This window comes from Haliotis rufescens, unplaced genomic scaffold (assembly GCF_023055435.1).
Source record: "Haliotis rufescens isolate VD_foot unplaced genomic scaffold, xgHalRufe1.0.p SCAF_7, whole genome shotgun sequence".
NCBI lineage: Eukaryota > Metazoa > Mollusca > Gastropoda > Lepetellida > Haliotidae > Haliotis > Haliotis rufescens.
The window spans coordinates 12,129,913-12,149,300 of NW_025964361.1; the positions used below are offsets into that span (position 1 = coordinate 12,129,913).

Genomic DNA, 19,388 nt, shown 5'->3' on the forward strand with positions numbered 1-19,388 from the left:
CCGCGGAAGTTTCTCTGTACCCTAGGAATGGAAACGATGTCATTTTAAAGTACAAAGTACACAGTACAAAGAAATCAGTACAATAGCACAAACATAAAGCAGCATTAATAATTGTACATCACGATCTACTATGGATTGGTAGCTTATAATTGACCTCGCAGACTCATACATAGCGTCCTAAGCACGGATACTGTCTGATTCTTCATGTGACATTATATGGGTGAAGTTACAAAGAAATTTGAGGATTCACTTCCGGTGACTGGTCGGAATGTAACTAATCCGAAGACGGATTTTATCATTCTTCTGGGGCGGTCGGGTAGCCCAGTGGTTAAAGCATTCGCTCGTCACGCCGAAGACCCGGGTTCGATTCCCGACATGGGTACAATGTGTGAAGCCCATTTCTGGTGTACCCCACCGTGATATTGCTGGAATATTGCTTAAAGCGGCATAAAACCAAACTCACTCACTCACTCACTATCATTATTCTGCAATCAGCGCTGCAAAGAAATTCCGAGGTTTGAAACATCGATTTCTTCAACAAACAAATATCTATCCCCTCTTAAAACCATAACCTACCGATTGCGATTAGTCGATAGCGTGTACCTGGGGAAGATAAAAATTGTCATCTATGTAATTCTACCGCAGTTGGACATATTATCTCTTGAAGTGAAGCACTTCTCCCCAAAATACATGTAATTTTGTAGTATTTTTTAATCATGACCTGATCGTTTAAAGAGGTGATTTGTTAAATTCAAGCAGCATGAATGAACTGAGAAATTTGCCAGAACAGTTCTGTATAAGTATGTTACACATACATGCTCATGTACCACCGTGAGTGGTTTGGTGAGGTGAGGTTTTGACATTACTATTTCATTCACACAAGTGGCTGCTTGTACTTGTCCTGACTAAGGCTGTTTTTTTAGTGCTAGCCTACTGAGATACCTTGCTGCAGCTTAATATGGATACCCCACCCAGACACAGTATACTGACTTCTAGCCGACCAGTCCTTGTCTTATACCCATATCCCGACGGGTAACACGTCACAGCAACTTGTTATTGGTCAGTATACAAGACTATATACCCCCTATATATGAGTAGAGAAGTCCCTGTGTAAAAAGTACTATTTTGAAATATGTTTGGTATGACACGGCCGGGTATGGAATCAGTAACCTTACGCTCTCCTGGCACTACACCAAGGAAAAGGGCGGATGCTGCATTTTCAAGGGAGGGATCCAAAATATCAAAATCCTCTTTCAGATACGTTTACTGCCTACAGCATCCTACATTTTGGTTTTTAAAATGGGGCGAGGGGGGAGGACCCCCTTGGTAACCAACCACCCGCCCCAGACTGTGGACAGGGTGGAATTTGGGGATATATTGGCTGTACTATCGGTTAGGTAAGTGATTGTAGTATATTTGGAGTCAACTATTGGCTTATTTTGCAATATTTGTGTATTTGATTCTTTCGAACGGGCATCTCACAATACGTGGCCTCTGTTTTCGCGCATTGTGACCACGAATTGTTGTAATCTCAAGTTGCTCATGGGTATATTTGGGTGTGGAAAGCGACGTTGATTGGGACGGGGATGGAGATATTCATTCTTCATCGTTTGAGAAAACCTCGACAGATGCTGAATTTGCCGAGAGGTACAAGTCGATTATATCCAAATGCTTGAAGCGAAAGCATGTAGATGACCATGCTGGAAATAGCTTTTCCTTTCGGCAAGCATGTGTTGCTGATGACCTATTCTCACCCGGATCTTCACGAGACCGATGCAAAAATATAAAGCCTGTATGTCCTAAGTTCAGTGGTGAGCACAAAATCGATTTTTTTCAGAAAAGATATATCTATACGGTCCGGGGTGAAAGCGATCAGTGGCAAAACTGGACTGTGGAAAACAAACATTCTGTCAGCAGTTCTGACATTTTTGTCACGAATTTAGGGAATATAAACAAGGCTTTGACACAAACTTTCTGCCTGAAATGTCTTCTGCCATGTTAGGTTGTAGCTCGGAAAAAATACTGCTTTAACTCATGATAAACATAAGGCAGCCATACCAACAACACATAGATCGTCACCTGGTGCAAATGAGTTTTGTTATGAAATGTTTAAGCATGTGTCAGATTCTGCTGTTATTCGGACTTTAAATTGGTGCCCAGGACCTTTGGCTAAGACCTGGAGACGTGCCGTAATAGTTCCCTTGCTAAAGCCAGGAAACGATCCATTACTTCCTTGGTCTTACAACGATTGCTCTCACTTTAAATTTATGTAAAATCATGGGGGGGGCATAGTAACTAATCGCTTGAACCATCACCTTGAACGAAATGAGCTTCTTAACCAAATCCAGTCAGTATTCAGAAGAGGACGTTCATGTGTTGGTCAGCAGTTTCGCCTGAAACTGAGTCACAGAAAGCTATTTGAAGTCAACAGTGCATGTGTGTCTTTCTTGATATTGAAACACCTTATGAGCCTGTTACTAGAAACAAATAGTGGTGTTTGAAAATAGACCTAAACCCCGTTGTATGGGGAAACTCAGGTACTTGGGTCATGTAGGACTGGGTACCCACAGGGATACTGGATCTGAACCTAATCTCATTAAAATCAGATCTAAGTTCTCGCTGCCGCAAAACAAAGATCTGAGGACATCCCACTACGGGTCACGTCAGAACGACGTTTCGCGAACTTTGACCGACCACGGAAATGACTAGCAGCTCGTTTCAACCTGGCGACTTCTATTTCAGACTACGCTTCAAAAATATACTGACACATTAAAAATTTGAAAACTGAACAAACGAACATTCAGGAATGTCTAATATATGGTTGAGATTGTATGTCAACGCCTCTCCCGTTCAAATGTTTATCCCACGGAAGCGAGAGATAGACGATAATTTTGACGGAATCAGTCGTAACTGTCGTTCGGAATACCCCGTGTTAACGTTTTCGAGGTTGCATGATTAGAAAACACATTCCGAATGTCACTTTCATGATCTGGTAAGTGACACTTTGATTGGTCGGATGAAAGGACGCTCTGACGTGACCCGTAATGGGATGTCCTCAGATCTTTGTTTAGCGATAGCGAGAACTAAGATCTGATTTTTATGAGATTGGATCTGAACCCAGATCCACGGAAAGTCACGATATAGTGTTTAATGACAAGAAGAATACAACTCCATGGTTACACTACAAGTCTCTAATGTTCGCATTTCTTTCTGACTTTTAAATGTTAGAGTAATTATAAATCTTCAGTCATAATTCATGTATGGATAATCAGATAATTTTTTTCACATGTGTATCTAAATAGTTTTGGCCAGAGCTGCAGTAAAACATTCCCAGTCAGACATTTTGTACTAAACTCTTCAGACCTACAGTCCCTATGGAATGGGTTGGGTAATAGGTGGTCGGTATGGGTCGGTATTTAGACTTGTCCCAGCCCTAGTTAGCATCTTCTCCCCCTTTTTGAAATATACAGAAAATGTAAAGTATAAAAACATAACTGAATTATAAATTCTGTCACAAATTATCAAAATGTACACAATTCTGTTCTACTCTGAAACTTTGCACACACATCTACCTGGACCTGACTGACAAATCTGGTTTTATGTTTTCTAATCTTGAAGTATGGTAGATAGGAAAAGAAATACGTTCAGTCACAGCATATAATACCCACAACCTGGAATGTAGCTCATGCCATCGACCACTAGTTCACATGGCCAAGACATGATAAAGCTGACCACATGTGGCATGAATAAATAATCACTCACTTATTCACAAGTCAATATTGACCATCTTTAACTTCAGAAAGTTTTTCTTTTAAACACAGGCAGTTTATCAAGTGTGTGAGTGAGTTTTACGCTGCTTTTAGCAGAATTCCAGCAATATCACGCTGAGAACACCAGAAATGGGCTTCACACATTCTATTCTTGTGGAGAATTGAACCGGGGTTCTTGGCATGAAGAGTGAATGATTTAACCACTTGGCCACCCAACTGCCTTTTATTGATGGAAGAAACATATCTCATGAAATTCATAACATACAACAAACACCTGACATTACAAAAGAACATCATTTTAATCAATCACTATCCTCTTCCTCATCCTCGCTGTCATCGTCATCACTGTCACTATCACCAACATTGTCTTTTTTATCATCATCATCAACCAAACCAGAGAAAAAATTGTCCTGTTTTGATGAATTCAAGCGTTTATTCTTGTTGGCTTTCTTTGCTTTCTTCCTCTCGTTAAACTTGATGTTTTCAAGTCCTTCAATGTTCCAGAACTTAACCTTCTGGTCATGGGAGCAGCTGGCCAGCAGGGTCTTGTCATGGGACAGACACAGCCCTTCCACGGGGAAATTCTCATGCTCCCCAACAACACCCACAAAACGATTTGGCAGAATGTTCACAGCCCTGGGAACACAGAAATGTTTAGAAGTTTTAAAACAATTTAGGTTCCTATTTTACTTGCAAGTCTAATGTTTATAAAAGTTGAAAAAATATAATTGAAAATGCTGCTCGTTTAAACATATGCTTTTTAAAACATCATTTATTTGTATTTTGGTGAGTATATATAAACTGCAATTCAATCCTGACAACTTGTATTTCGGTCCTTGTCTCTTGTCACACTGACCAAGAGAACATGAGAAAACTGGGAAGAATTTCTTTTTTTAGTTTGTCAGGCCACTTTCTTATGATCTGAACACATTAATAAAAAAAAAAAAATAATAATAATAATATGGATATTCCACACCTGACAATGTTTTCTGTAATGCCATCTATATATGGTATACATGATATACTGTACCTGATAATGCTATCTACAGAGGTGGTACACATGATATACTATACCTGATAATGCCATCTATAGAGGTGGTAGACATGATATACTGTACCTGATAATGCCATCTATAGAGGTGAAGGCATGATATACTGTACCTGATAATGCCTTCTTTAGAGGTGGTATACATGATATATTATACCTGGTAATGCCATCTATAGAGGTGGTATACATAATATACTATACCTGATAATGCCATCTACAGAGGTGGTACACATGAATGATATACTGTACCTGATAATGCCATCTATATATGGTATACATGATATACTATACCTGATAATGCCTTCTATAGAGCCAGTACAATGATATACTGTACCTGATAATGCCATCTATATATGGTATACATGATATACAGTACCTGATAATGCTATCTACAGAGGTGGTACACATGATATACTATACTTGATAATGCCATCTATAGAGGTGGTAGACATGATATACTGTACCTGATAATGCCTTCATTAGAGGTGGTACACATGCTATACTGTACCTGATAATGCCATCTATATATGGTATACATGATATACCCTACTTGATAATGCCATCTATAGAGGTGGTAACATTGATATACTGTACCTGATAATGCCATCTAAAGAGGTGGTAGACATGATATACTATATCTGATAATGCCATCTATAGAGGTGGTACACATGATATACTGTAACTGATAATGCCATCTATATATGGTATACATGATATACTATACTTAATAATGACATCTATAGAGGTGGTACACATGATATACTGTACCTGATAATGCCATCTAAAGAGGTGGTAGACATGATATACTATACCTGATAATGCCATCTATAGAGGTGGTACACATGATATACTGTAACTGATAATGCCATCTATAGAGGTGGTAGACATGATATACTATACCTGATAATGTCATCTAAAGAGGTGGTAGACATGATATACTATACCTGATAATGCCATCTATAGAGGTTGTACACATGATATACTATACTTGATAATGCCATCTATACATGTATATGGTATACATGATATACTATACCTGATAATGCCATCTATATATGGTATACATGATATACTATACCTGATAATGCCATCTATAGAGGTGGTATACATAATATACTATACCTGATAATGCCATCTAAAGAGGTGGTAGACATGATATATTATACCTGATAATGCCATCTATAAAGTTGGTACACATGATATACTGTACCTGATAATGCCATCTATAGAACCAGTACACACAACATCGCGGGTGATGGGCACCATACAGTCTACGGACATTGGATGTCCCGGGAAGCGGTCACTGATGTTGCCCCACTCCCCCCAGTTGAAGACGTTCAGGACCCCCTCCCCAGTACCACACACCACCTTCTTCTCCCCCTGAAACAACACAGGACAGCATCAATACAGGTACATTACAGCGCTCCCTTCCCCTCCCCAGTACCACACACCACCTTCTTCTCCCCCTGAAACAACACAGGACAGCATCAATACAGGTACATTACAACGCTCTATGCTTCAAAACTACAGTGTTGTTGGATTAAACATGTTCACTGAGACAACATGAATGAGTGAGTTAGTGAATGTATTTTAACATGCCATTCCACAGTCTTGTTTAACGCAGCCCTCAGCCATAACATCTGTGCGATTGAGATCTGTAAATAAGCCTGTACTTTAACACTGCATTCAATGCAACAATCTAAAACTAAGCTTTTGGCACACAGCCAAATATCGGCCTCAGAGCAGGTCTAGATAAATCCTATGACATATTCAAGTTCATCTTGCTTGGGCTTAAACATGTTAAATGTGATGGTTCGTTTGTGGAAGAGCGGACATGATGTGTCTCTTTGAACATGTCGACGACTTTCTTTTCTCAAACAATTACAACTAAATACATGGTTGTCCTACGCAACCGTGTAGTAATCCAGTTTCAAAAGAGCAAACATTCTGCCTCCGCTTAGCGATATGAGTCCAAACCAGACAGTCAACAGAAGACCAACCTTTCGGTACATGGAGATATGAAACTGTTTATTATTTTGGAACATTTCAGGACTACTTCTTGCTCTTCATCTTGAGCCAAGAAACATCACAGAGAGATAATCATCATAATAAAGTTGTTGTCATTAAATTTTCATAACTGATTCTTCAAGTGCTGCTTATTTCTAGATCTACCTGCCAAATTCATCAGAACATCAAATCATTTATATTCCTTGTCAAAAGATGATGTAACAGCATAAACCAACTTTCTCACTCACTCAAACAAGTCCTTATCATCAGAACATCTAATCATATATATATTCCTTATCACGGATGATAAAACAACATAAACCAACTCACTCACACACACAAGTCCTTATCATCAGAACATCAAATCATATATATATATTCCTTATCACAGATGATAAAACAACATAAACCAACTCACTCACTCACTCACTCACACACACAAGTCCTTATCATAAGAACATCAAATCATAAATATATATTCCTTATCACAGCTGATAAAACAACAGAAGGCAACTCTCTCACTCACTAAAACAAGTCTTTTTAATCAGAACATCAAATCACGTATATATTCCTTATCACGGATGATAAAACAACATAAACCAACTCACTCACTCACACACAAGTCCTTATCCTAAGAACATCAAATCATATATCACTCTTATCACAGCTGATAAAACAACTTAACCCAACTCTCTCACTCACTCACACAAGTCCTTATGATCAGAACATCAAATCATATATATATATATGTATATATTCTAGGGCTGGGATGGGTAACTAGGGTACGGGGGTCGGGGAGGTACTGAGTAGGACCCGGATACTCACAGGACTACCCGGACCCATGTTTAGTCACGTGATATATTGTTTACTGACAAAAAATATCTAGAACTCTATAGTTGCACTACAAGTCACAAATGTTCGCATTTCTTTCTGACTATGCACCCAATCCTTCTGACTTTTTATATCTTTGAATAAAGATGTAACTTGAGTCAACTTCAGTGTATGCATGACCAGATTGTTTATTACCTGTATCTGAATACGTTTTGCCAGTGCTATGGTAAACACATGCCCAATCGGACATTTTGTACCTATCTCTTGAGACCTACAGTGGGTACACGGGTAGGGTCGGGTAATAGGGTGGTGGGTACCCGGGTAGTAAATTCGAAATCATCCCAGCCCTGATATATTCCTTATCACAGATGATAAAACAAAATAAACCAACTCTCTCACTCATTCACACAAGTCCTTATCATCAGAACATCAAATAATATACATATTTCTTATCACAGGTGATAAAACAACTTAAACCAACGTGGCATCAGAGGCAATGCTCACAAGAGTGTTTATGAGACTTGTTAACAGGTTACATGTTATCAACATGATCCATAAGAGAGCTACAACTGGGATGGATCATGCTGTAGTTTTCATGAATTAAATCCACAACTATCATGTTGGAAACGCTTCTGTATACTCAGAAGCAACACTACTGGAAATGAAATAATTACCAACTCTAGGTCTTTGAGAGTATCATGCAGCTTTTGAAAGAACTTTATAGTATATGTCTTAGCAGTAGAAGAACTAGTTTAATCTGGACCAGACTAGTCAGACAAGGCACAAAACCTGACATCGCAATCCCCATCTTAGTTTGCTCCTATGACAAGTGTGAGGTTCCGGGGACTCCCCAAAGAGAATGTTTATAGAATACCAGTGTTACAAGACACAATACAATTCTGCACAAATGAAATCTGAAACCTTTAAATTTTGTAATTGAAGACAAACATTTTCTCAAAATAAACGGTTGCAAAATATACCAGCATGTGCCAATAGATAAAATAAGCCATATCATAATGCACCTAACATGCCCAATATCCTCGTGCTTGTTTATGGTGCTTTGATCAAAGCACCTGATACTGATAATAAATAGTGGATATTTATCATGTTCATAATGTGCAAAATCCAAACCCTGAAGCATAATAACCCCGATCAATGGATCAGTGTGAATACAAATTTCATTACCAGTACCATCTGGGGAGTATGTACAACCCAAACTGCCTCATGAAGCACTGGATTGGTTAGTTAGTTGTTTAACGCCGCACTCAGCAATATATTCCAGCTATATGACGGCGGTCTGTAAATAATCGAGTCTGGACCAGACAGTCCAGTGATTGATATGAATCACTGGAAGGTTAAGAGTCACTTTACCATCTCATCCTACCAGGTGCACATTCACTGATGGGTGAATAGAAGCATGTTTCCAACAAGTTTCTGGCCTAAGGAGACACCACATGTGTAATGTGTCTTAGTGAGGGGCAGGACCCAAACCCAAGAAAATCAGGAGTCAAGATTGCCGAACATGATCACCCATCAATCTCCTATCCACTACCAATGGTGATTAACTTTGCCCAATTTGTGGTCAGTGTGCTGTACAAGGGTCCATGTGTCACCACATTACCAAGGACTATGAATCAGGGTGCATTGCAATTGCATTCTGGTCTTCCAGGGAAGTCCACTACCAACTACATGTATGAACATATATTTATTTTATATTTACTGTAAATTTGAAATTAACGCGAGCGTGAATTAATTGCTAAAAATGCGAGTGGTCCTTACTCGCATTATTAAACATCACATTTATATCAACAATAAGACATTTAGGATAGCAGAAATACCAACTTGGACATACGTACGCTGAAAACAAACAACAACATCACTGTTTAATGAGCAGCACTTGTAACAAGTATGTAAACAATGTTATTTAAACACTAATTACATCCTGTGAATTGTCACTGCTGAGGTCAATACAAGAGTTCTACTCACTTATGTCATCACTGACCACACCTGCAAGTCCAGACAGACGCCACCCACGCATCACGGTCTCTTTGATCTTTACGACCGCATCAAAGGCTGACACGGGCCAGCACGCATGTATAGTTTTAGCAGTACTCTACTCAGCACTAATAAGCCATGCTATTTGGTGTGTGATTGAATTAATGTAAGGTTGGATTAAGGTGAGGATTCTCCTGTAAACTTGACAGGGAACATTTTCTTTAGAAATAATTCCACTAATGCTTAGAAGAGGGGGGTGTCTCATTCATATTGAGTCGCATTAATTTCACGATTAACAGTATATAAAACAAACCAGGGCTATAATCGTTTAGCTTTCATAACTGGTAACAAGGAACAAACAGTGCTAGATAAATTTGTTTCTCGTTTGTCAGCATATCAACCTGATCACGCAAGTCTACAATTATAAGATTTCTTTGTGGTATAACTGATGACTTTATCTGAGAATATATACCTTCATTGCTGCCAAACTAAGAAACTCGGAATCAAACAGTTCTGATTGCAGATCCATCCTCTTCCTACGGATGTTGAAAGCCGACAATGTACCATCACCACTGCAAAAAAGAGAGAGGTGCATTAGACACAACATGTGGGGGAGTTTGATTTACCTCTGCACTGAACAGTGCTTCAGTTATTTCAACACTACCGAGGCATGTCAGCGGGAGGTCAGCTCGCAGGTCTTAGCCGATCACCAGTTTAGTGAAACCCACGACAATGGATATGGTACTGACAAAGCAAAACAGTCAGGGCAAACCGGAATATGAACCCACAATCACAGGTCTCTGACAGATCAAAGGGACGTAACTCTGCAGAGTGAATTGCAGCGCAAGAGATGACTGGGCCACAGGTGCCTCCTAGACACAAGAAATGTCACTCTCATTCCATGAAGGAGACAGGACTAATGAATGCTGTTTCAAAATTTGTTTTTCAATATAAATGTTGGAGAGAATCAAATGAATGAAAGCCATGATTCTTTTTTCTGCACTTTTGCTTTCTGGATGCTGTCGTCATACCAAGACATTGTGGAATGTTTCTGATGCTATCGACTCTTGGTACTAGGACATGGTTGACATAGCTGAAACACATCTTCCCAAGGCAAGGGAGTTAACTGACTGTAAGAGTTCAGTTTCCACCCTTGCGGAACTAGGATGGAATTTCTGGGGGTATGATAGGAGCACCTTCAGTGGCTATTACGAGTTATGTCCCTTCTATATCCCTCCTATTGACCGTCAGATTCCACCTCTCATAGCACTTGCATTTGCGTTAAACAAAATGGCGGCGCACAGTCAAGACGATCTGATCGATAACCAAACTCTACATTGTGTTAAAATGGATCTTACTTCATGAAGTGCATCAAATCATGTGAGCACCTTGATTGAAAACATGAAAAGATTTGGAAAATATCTGTTGACTCCGAGTTGGTGGTACACATGCTTTGCAAATCCTGAAATCACCCAAATCTGAGGGGCAGTTTACGAACCAGATATCAATTTTGTTATACTAATTTGATTGGACTATGAATAGACTCATTAGTCCAGCCAAAATGTAACTCCATAATTGCAGCCTAGTTCACCAAGGGTGGAAACTGGACTTTTAAAGTCGGTTATCTCCCTTGCCTCAGGAAGATGGCCCAAATATTGCCGATTGCAATTTTGACAACTGATCTCCTAGTTTTGGAAAGACAAATGTGTAAATCAAGTAATCTGAAAAAAGAGGCCCTGGGTTAGTTGTCAGGATGTTTCAGTGAAACCTATACATGTAGGTAAAACTTGATATTTCAGTATATACTGAAATATTATACACAAGATTCAAGATTTATATTTAAAAGTAAAGATTTTAACGACATCAATCATACTCAGTGATTACATAATACTGAGTCATGTTGAACTCTTTTTAATGAAGGGGTGGGTGAGGTGAGGTGAGGTGAGGTGAGGTGAGGCGAGGTGAGGTGTGGGTAAAGCAAGGCAAGGCAAGGCAAGGCAAGGTGTTGACAGACCAAGGATCTCCGGCCGCGTCATACCCAAAGAGGTTAAAAGATTGTACTTCTTGTTGTCGTGCATGATGCATGGCATTGAGAGGCTAAAACATGGATTAGTCATCTTCCCGAGGCAAGAGAGTTAACTGACTTTGAAAGTCCAGTTTCTACCCTTGCCAAACTAGGCTGGAATTCCTGGGCTCAATCGTAGCGCCACCAGTGGCTATTACGAGTTATGTCCTTTCTGTGCCTCTCCTATTGACCAATCAGATTCAACCTCTCGTATCACTTGCATTTGTTTCAAACAAAACGGTGGCGCCCATTCAAGACGATCTGATTAATAATCAAGATCTATATTGTGATAAAACGGGTCTTACATCGTGAAGTGCATCAAATCACGTAAGCACCTTGATTTAAAACATGAAAAGATTTGGAAAATATCTGTTGACAACGAGTTAGCGGTGCACATGCTTTGCAAATCCTGCAGTCGACCGAAAACTGCATGACACTCTACGTGCCGGATTTCGATTTCGGTGCGTGATTTTGATTGGACTATGCATAGACTCGTTAGTCCAGCCAAAATCTAACTCCATAATACCAGCCTAGTTCGGCAAGGCTGGAAACTGGACTTTCATAGTCAGTTAACTCACTTGCATCGGGAAGATGGGATTGGTTGGCTCGGAGTCACCTTAACAGGAAGCAAGAAGTTAGCCTGGTGGGGGTACATTCACCCACCAGAACATAAGACCAATTTTTGTTTCCCAATGTGCTCAAAGTGGGAAGGTCGATCTGGGGTCCCCTGACAAATTTGACGAAACATTGCTGAAAGATGCCGGGTACCTGGTGACCAGGAGAATCTTCCTCTGCTCGTCTATGATCATGTCACTGATAAAATCATCATTCTCCTTCACCTCGTACGTGCATGTCTTCGTCCTCATGTCCCAAACCTGGAACACAAATGATTCACTTCATAAAGTATCACTGGATCATAGGTTTTCGGAACACAAATGATTCACTTCATAAAGTATCACTGGATCATAGGTTTTCAGACATCCTACGTTTTAGAAGAGCCATGTTTATTGTGATTACTCACACTGTAATGGAGCATCACACCTGTAAATACTCAGATGATGCCTTGTTGTAAAGAAAAAGGTTTTCTTTTATAAGTGAATAAGATGTTTACAGTTGTTCATATGAATAGAGAGAAAACTATGAAATTTTTTTATGCATCTGAAAACCCGTAACACAGGGATAATGTATTTTGAGAGGCAATATGGTATTTAGATACCTTGATTGTTCCATCATCATCTCCAGTGGCAATGAAGTTCTCATCAGTAGCAACTAAACTGTAGATCGACGCTCTGAAATTGCAAGGACTGAACCATAAATTCAATCAAACTGAAGAAACTCACTTCAAAAGCATGATGATGATAAGAGCTCACTTGAAATATCTGGTCACCAGATGTAATAGTAAATGACAAAATTGGGGAAGACTGAACATAAAGGCCTGTTGATCAAGAGTGAGTGAGTGAGTTTGGTTTTGAGCAATATCCCAGCGATATCACAGTGCATATACCAGAAATGGTGCTCCCACATTGGACCCATATAGGGAATTGAACCCAGACCATTGTCTTCATCAGGATAATAGGAGTAAGTTTAACAGCACTTTCAACAGTATTTCAGTCACATCAAAGCAAGCAGCTTTGCTGGTGGGTAGCCCCAAGTGATGCAGATGTTAGACGTTTACCCTTTAGGTGAAACAAGCACAACTATATGTTAATCATGTTAGTTGGATGGAAACTTTACCTTAAATTCCATACACAACTTTGGGGAAATCACAACTTGTCTAAAACCTAATTTAAATACACATTTTAAGTTTGAAATAAACAATTCTCTCTTAACATGTTTATAATGTCCAACTGACAAAAGCTTCCTCTTACTCGTGAGCTTTCTTGATCTTTTTCTTGACTTTGCCAGTTTCCGTGTCAATGCTCCATAACGACTTGTCCTTTGACACTGTGTGCAGACGGTCACCGCTTGGCGAGAACTTGATGCTTCGGCAAGCCTTCTTGTGGTGACACAAAGTCCTCAGTAACTTGTTAGACTCTTTTGTTGAATAGGAATGACTGAAAAGAAAACCAAATGACATATCATGTCCATGGTACGTTTCACACACCTTATCAGCATCCTCACAGCCTCTGAAGGCAGTAAGGGGAATTTTACCACCACAATATTTGTTTGTTTGTTGTTTAATCCCACCGCACTCAGCAATATTCCAACTACATGATGGAAGCCTGTAAATAATTGAGTCTGGAACAGACTATCAAGTGACTGATTTTGTGAATAACGATCCATGCTGTTTAGGTATACACCCCATTAAGTTATGATCCATGCTGTTAGGGTATGATCCATGCTGTTAGGTAATGATCCATGACGCTAGGGTGTGATCCATGCTGTTAGGGTGTGATCCATGACGTTAGGGTGTGATCCATGCAGTTAGGGTGTGATCCATGCAGTTAGGGTGTGATCCATGCTGTTAGGGTGTGATCCATGCTGTTAGGGTGTGATCCATGCTGTTAGGGTGTGATCCATACTGTTAGGGTATGATCCATGCTGTTAGGGTATGATCCATGACGTTAGGGTGTGATCCATGACGTTAGGGTGTGATCCATGCTGTTAGGGTGTGATCCATGCAGATAGGGTGTGATCCATGATGTTAGGGTATGATCCATGCTGTTAGGGTGTGATCCATGCAGATAGGGTGTGATCCATGATGTTAGGATGTGATCCATGCTGTTAGGGTGTGATCCATGCTGTTAGGGTGTGATCCATGCAGATAGGGTGTGATCCATGATGTTAGGATGTGATCCATGCTGTTAGGGTGTGATCCATGCTGTTAGGGTGTGATCCATGCAGATAGGGTGTGATCCATGATGTTAGGATGTGATCCATGCTGTTAGGGTGTGATCCATGATGTTAGGGTGTGATCCATGCCGTTAGGGTGTGATCCATGCAGATAGGATGTGATCCATGCTGTTAGGGTGTGATCCATGCTGTTAGGGTGTGATCCATGCTGTTAGGGTGTGATCCATACTGTTAGGGTATGATCCATGCTGTTAGGGTATGATCCATGACGTTAGGGTGTGATCCATGACGTTAGGGTGTGATCCATGCTGTTAGGGTGTGATCCATGCAGATAGGGTGTGATCCATGATGTTAGGGTATGATCCATGCTGTTAGGGTGTGATCCATGCAGATAGGGTGTGATCCATGATGTTAGGATGTGATCCATGCTGTTAGGGTGTGATCCATGCTGTTAGGGTGTGATCCATGCAGATAGGGTGTGATCCATGATGTTAGGATGTGATCCATGCTGTTAGGGTGTGATCCATGCTGTTAGGGTGTGATCCATGCAGATAGGGTGTGATCCATGATGTTAGGATGTGATCCATGCTGTTAGGGTGTGATCCATGATGTTAGGGTGTGATCCATGCCGTTAGGGTGTGATCCATGCAGATAGGATGTGATCCATGATGTTAGGGTGTGATCCATGCCGTTAGGGTATTGTCTCCCCACAGGGTACCACCACATCTGGCAGCATCAACAGTTGGCAACAGACCTTCCAAACAAGATGGTCATCCACAGCAAGGTTTCCAGACATACAAGATTTCACAGTGATACCCTGTACAGTAACAAACTGATCAAGGGCTAAAAAAAGTCTTGGTTTTCTTGTTCGTCAGTCTAAGATTTATGACAATGTTGAGACATGTTAGACATAAGACAAATGGTTATTGTGTAAAACATAACAAATTTCTTGTTTAATTCAATATACAGAGATTATAATACTAGCATGTTTGTAATACTGATTTTACGGAACAAGTGTCAGAATTCTTGTTCTTCCCGACTGAAAGCTAGGGTAATGCATGAATTCTTACATAAGTTTCATAAACTAAGTATTACACACATGTGAGTGTAATAATTTCTTTATGACCCATTTTTTCCTAATCCTTTTTGGCTCCCCTTTAGAAAAATGCAATGATCACGAACGCCGTCTCAGAAAAACACGATTGCCGAAAGTTGTCAACCATCTTCAGCTGTGACTTATCTAGTGTGGTGTAATTCTGACTTTATATCACAATAAGATTTGAATGATGTCAACAATTCCGTCCAGATGGCATAAACAATATATTGGTGTGCAGGAAGTGATATTTCCACTGGTGCACATATGACTTTTATGAACTCAGTTATTTCTAACCATGCTTAAACCTGTGGGAAATAAATAATGATATTAGAAATAATAAACATGATAAATCATATTCAGCATGTTTAAACTGTCACCTGCAAGACATGAGGAACGGTAGATGTCAACTGTCTTTTGACACTGGTAGGGTTTATTTCAGTATCACCTACTTGCAAAATTTCCATCATGATATATATATTTCTTATGTAATTGTAGGATTTTGCAAGTCAGAGCTGTGTTCTGATGAATCAGTGATTTACAAATTTCAACCCTTGTTAAATCACAACTGTGTCACTACAATCTTGCAAAAGAGCATCCACCATGTTCACCTCACACATAAACATAATAATCATAATAATGGCACACAGACCAATACAGCTGAAACTGAGTGACTCATGCTGCAGCCAGCTGGCAACAGTCAAGCAGAGTCCCAGCATCCTGTACAAATCACAACTTGGCCAGAGAACCAAGAGGCTATCAGCAAGAGCAACAACCTGCAGTTGTGGCACAGTGACACACTATCAGCCACTGCCCTGTTCCACAAATGCCTGTTGCGCAAAGACGATCACAACTCCAATACTCTAACATCGACTACAATAATCATAGGGCTAAGATCACTTTGTGGAAGTGGGTCGGTAACCACCCAATCTTCATTTTATTCACTCTTATAGTGATAGAAATTGGCACTAGTCCTACAGCCCTCGCAAAACTGCCCAATAGGTATAAAAAGCATTAGTGGAAATTTGTCTTTCTAAGGTTTCAGCTACATGTTGTCATTATAAAGACTAGTGGACTAAAATGGTTGGTTTCTATCGCTGTCTTACAACAAGCACATGATACCTTTTCTGCCCTGGATTCCTCATTAGCATGATTAGAGTTATCCCTGACAGAATGCTAGAACTTGTTTCTATATATTGTTGTTGACAATGGTTGATGCATACATTGAAACTTCCCCATCAATACAGCCAACAGCGATGATGTCTTTAGACGGATGAAAGTCCACTGTAACAGTCAGGTCGTCAAGCTCTATCTGTTTAGGAGCATCACAATCCTGGAATCAACATTCAAAAAATATTTATACATTTCTCGTTGGAGGTTTGGTAACTAATTCCCTTTCTAAAGATATATAATGACATACAACTTACCACTTCAGGTATCTTCAAGGTACTATATTACCATGATTACAAGTATATCAGTACTGAGGTAAACATTGGAATATTGTGTTACAATCCAAATGGGTCAATATAGGCCTATTGAGGAAATGTGTAAATAAGTGTATTTCTTTAATCACTACAATGATATCATTCCCGCCAGAGGAACAAAAGCCAATTTATCATGCTATGTTTGTCCTAAAAAAATCAAGGGCATTTCAACATGTTCAAAACAAGAAGAAAACATTGCTGTATGTCATTATCAAATATGTAGGCGGTACAAGCAATCTAGCTACACAGATGTGCCGGCAGTGCAAACAATACTTTGGCCAACAGTTATTGTCTCCAGTAAAGGAATACTAAGTTTGGAACGACTTAAGAAAAGTCACTAATGCTTTCACAACAAAAGATACAACTCTGACATTAAGTGCAATGTGCTACATTTTACCAGCCTGTTGATCACATGGATACTAGATGAGAAACGATACATCACACTGTGATCACGGTAATCATAGTTATTGCCCTTGGATCCCCATTTTAATGATTGGCCAGTGACGTATTGAAGCTGAGAGTCAACACGCACACAGATAGATACACCAAGGTTTTGGTTTGGTTTGTTGTTTAACGCCGCACTTGGCAATATTCCAGCTATATGACGGCGGTAGGTAAATAATCGAGTCTGGACCAGACAATCCAGTGATTAATATCATGAGTATCTATCCACAGAATTGGGATCGATGACATGCATGAACCAAGTCAGCGAGCCTGACCACCCGATCCCGTTAGTTGCCTTTTACGACAAGCATAGTCATCTTTTACCATGTTTACAGCAAGCATGGGTTGCTGAAGACCTATTCTACCCAGGAATCTTCACGGGTACTCACTGACAACAAATCACTTGGTGCATAAGGTTCAATGAGAATCTTAAATGTTTCTAAACATTGGCATGAATGGTGACAGTAAATTATGATGAACTGCCCTAAGCACAGAATGAGACTTTCTGAATGCAAGTTGACCGAGGCCTGTTTCGCTTTTTGATCTTGATTGACAAATGATGGGAAAGTTTCAAGAGCTTACTTCTGTATGTATACTCTATATAATACAGGACAGACTTCATACAACATGAATTAACACTGTATAAAGATGTTACAATTTTTTAAACTGTAGACATCACATATAGAGCGAAATAGGGTATATATATATATATCATATCAGTAAAAAACTGAATATACAATTCCTACATCACTACATAGTTGTCATAGTACTGTACATACTCAGTGATACATGACAATATATTCACATGTACAAAAGGTGAAAAGTCATATTTATGACAAAGGGGGGTAATTTTGAGAATCAAGATTATCTCCCTTGATTCGATGTTCGGTGTTGTGCAACATACAAGGGTGATATAGCCGGTAGCGTGTGCATATAGTGCCGTTTCCCCCCTATTGCATGGCATGTCTTTTTCAGTTTGTGTGTCATTTAGTAATTTTTTCACTTAGAAATTGGACGCTTACTGCAAAACCAAATCGTGATGGCCTAGTTTAGCCTACAGTAATACACACATTTGACACGTGGTTTTGTTGTCATTTAACCGTGCGACATTATTGGTTACCAGGGTGTAACAGGCACTGACATGGCGTGTAGTCTTTCGCATAGACACACATACGCTTGACTAACCGATTTTGTTTCGCTCTATCCTAAAATATCAGCGAAATAACGCCTGCGTAAAGACCACAACTTACTTCGTCTGCCATCTTGTTCGGATTTTGAAAAGTTGGATTTCAGGTTAATACGGAACACGCCAAAATATGTAAACGCAATTATTTAACTGGCACAAAATTGAAATGGTTCATGATATATAGTAAGTATATACATGTGTATTTTATGTCGAAGAAGGATGGGAATACGCTAGATTTGGGCATAAATATAAATAAGTTCAACGGTTAATATAGTGTATGAGTTTCATGTCTTGATCGTAAACCACGAAAGCCTAATGATGTCACTTTTGCAGCATTAATTTATATTTTTTTAATCGAAATTTCTCGTTATTTCAATTATTGTTTGAAATTTCGTATGTTTTTTTCTCGATACTTCAAATACTTTCTCGTTATTTCAATTATTTTCTCGAAATAACGAGTTTTTTCTCTCGTTACTTCGAATATTTTCTCGTTATTTCAATTATTTTCTTGAAATAGCGAGGTTTTTTCTCTCGTAACTTCGAATATTTTCTCGTTATTTCAAGTCCGAGTTATCTTATTCCGAGTCAAGATATACACTTTTTTTCTGTCTGGGGCATCCCCCATTAACCATCTTCTATCTCCATTCAATTATGATAAATAGCCATATCAAT

The 19,388-nt window shown here is 39.5% G+C and overlaps 1 protein-coding gene across 1 annotated transcript; it reads right to left on the reverse strand.

The window, feature by feature from the left end:
* Window positions 1-4,050: 4,050 nt before the first annotated feature.
* On the reverse strand, window positions 4,051-18,822 carry LOC124114848 (WD repeat-containing protein 55-like). The gene is made up of 8 exons (XM_048387926.1): window positions 18,781-18,822; window positions 16,826-16,935; window positions 13,585-13,770; window positions 12,933-13,005; window positions 12,485-12,591; window positions 10,124-10,223; window positions 6,029-6,198; window positions 4,051-4,406 (listed from the first exon to the last, which is right to left on the reverse strand). Exons 1-8 carry the CDS (start codon window positions 18,790-18,792, stop codon window positions 4,073-4,075), a joined length of 1,092 nt encoding a protein of 363 aa, XP_048243883.1. The 5' UTR covers window positions 18,793-18,822; the 3' UTR covers window positions 4,051-4,072.
* Between the last annotated feature and the right edge of the window lie 566 nt (window positions 18,823-19,388).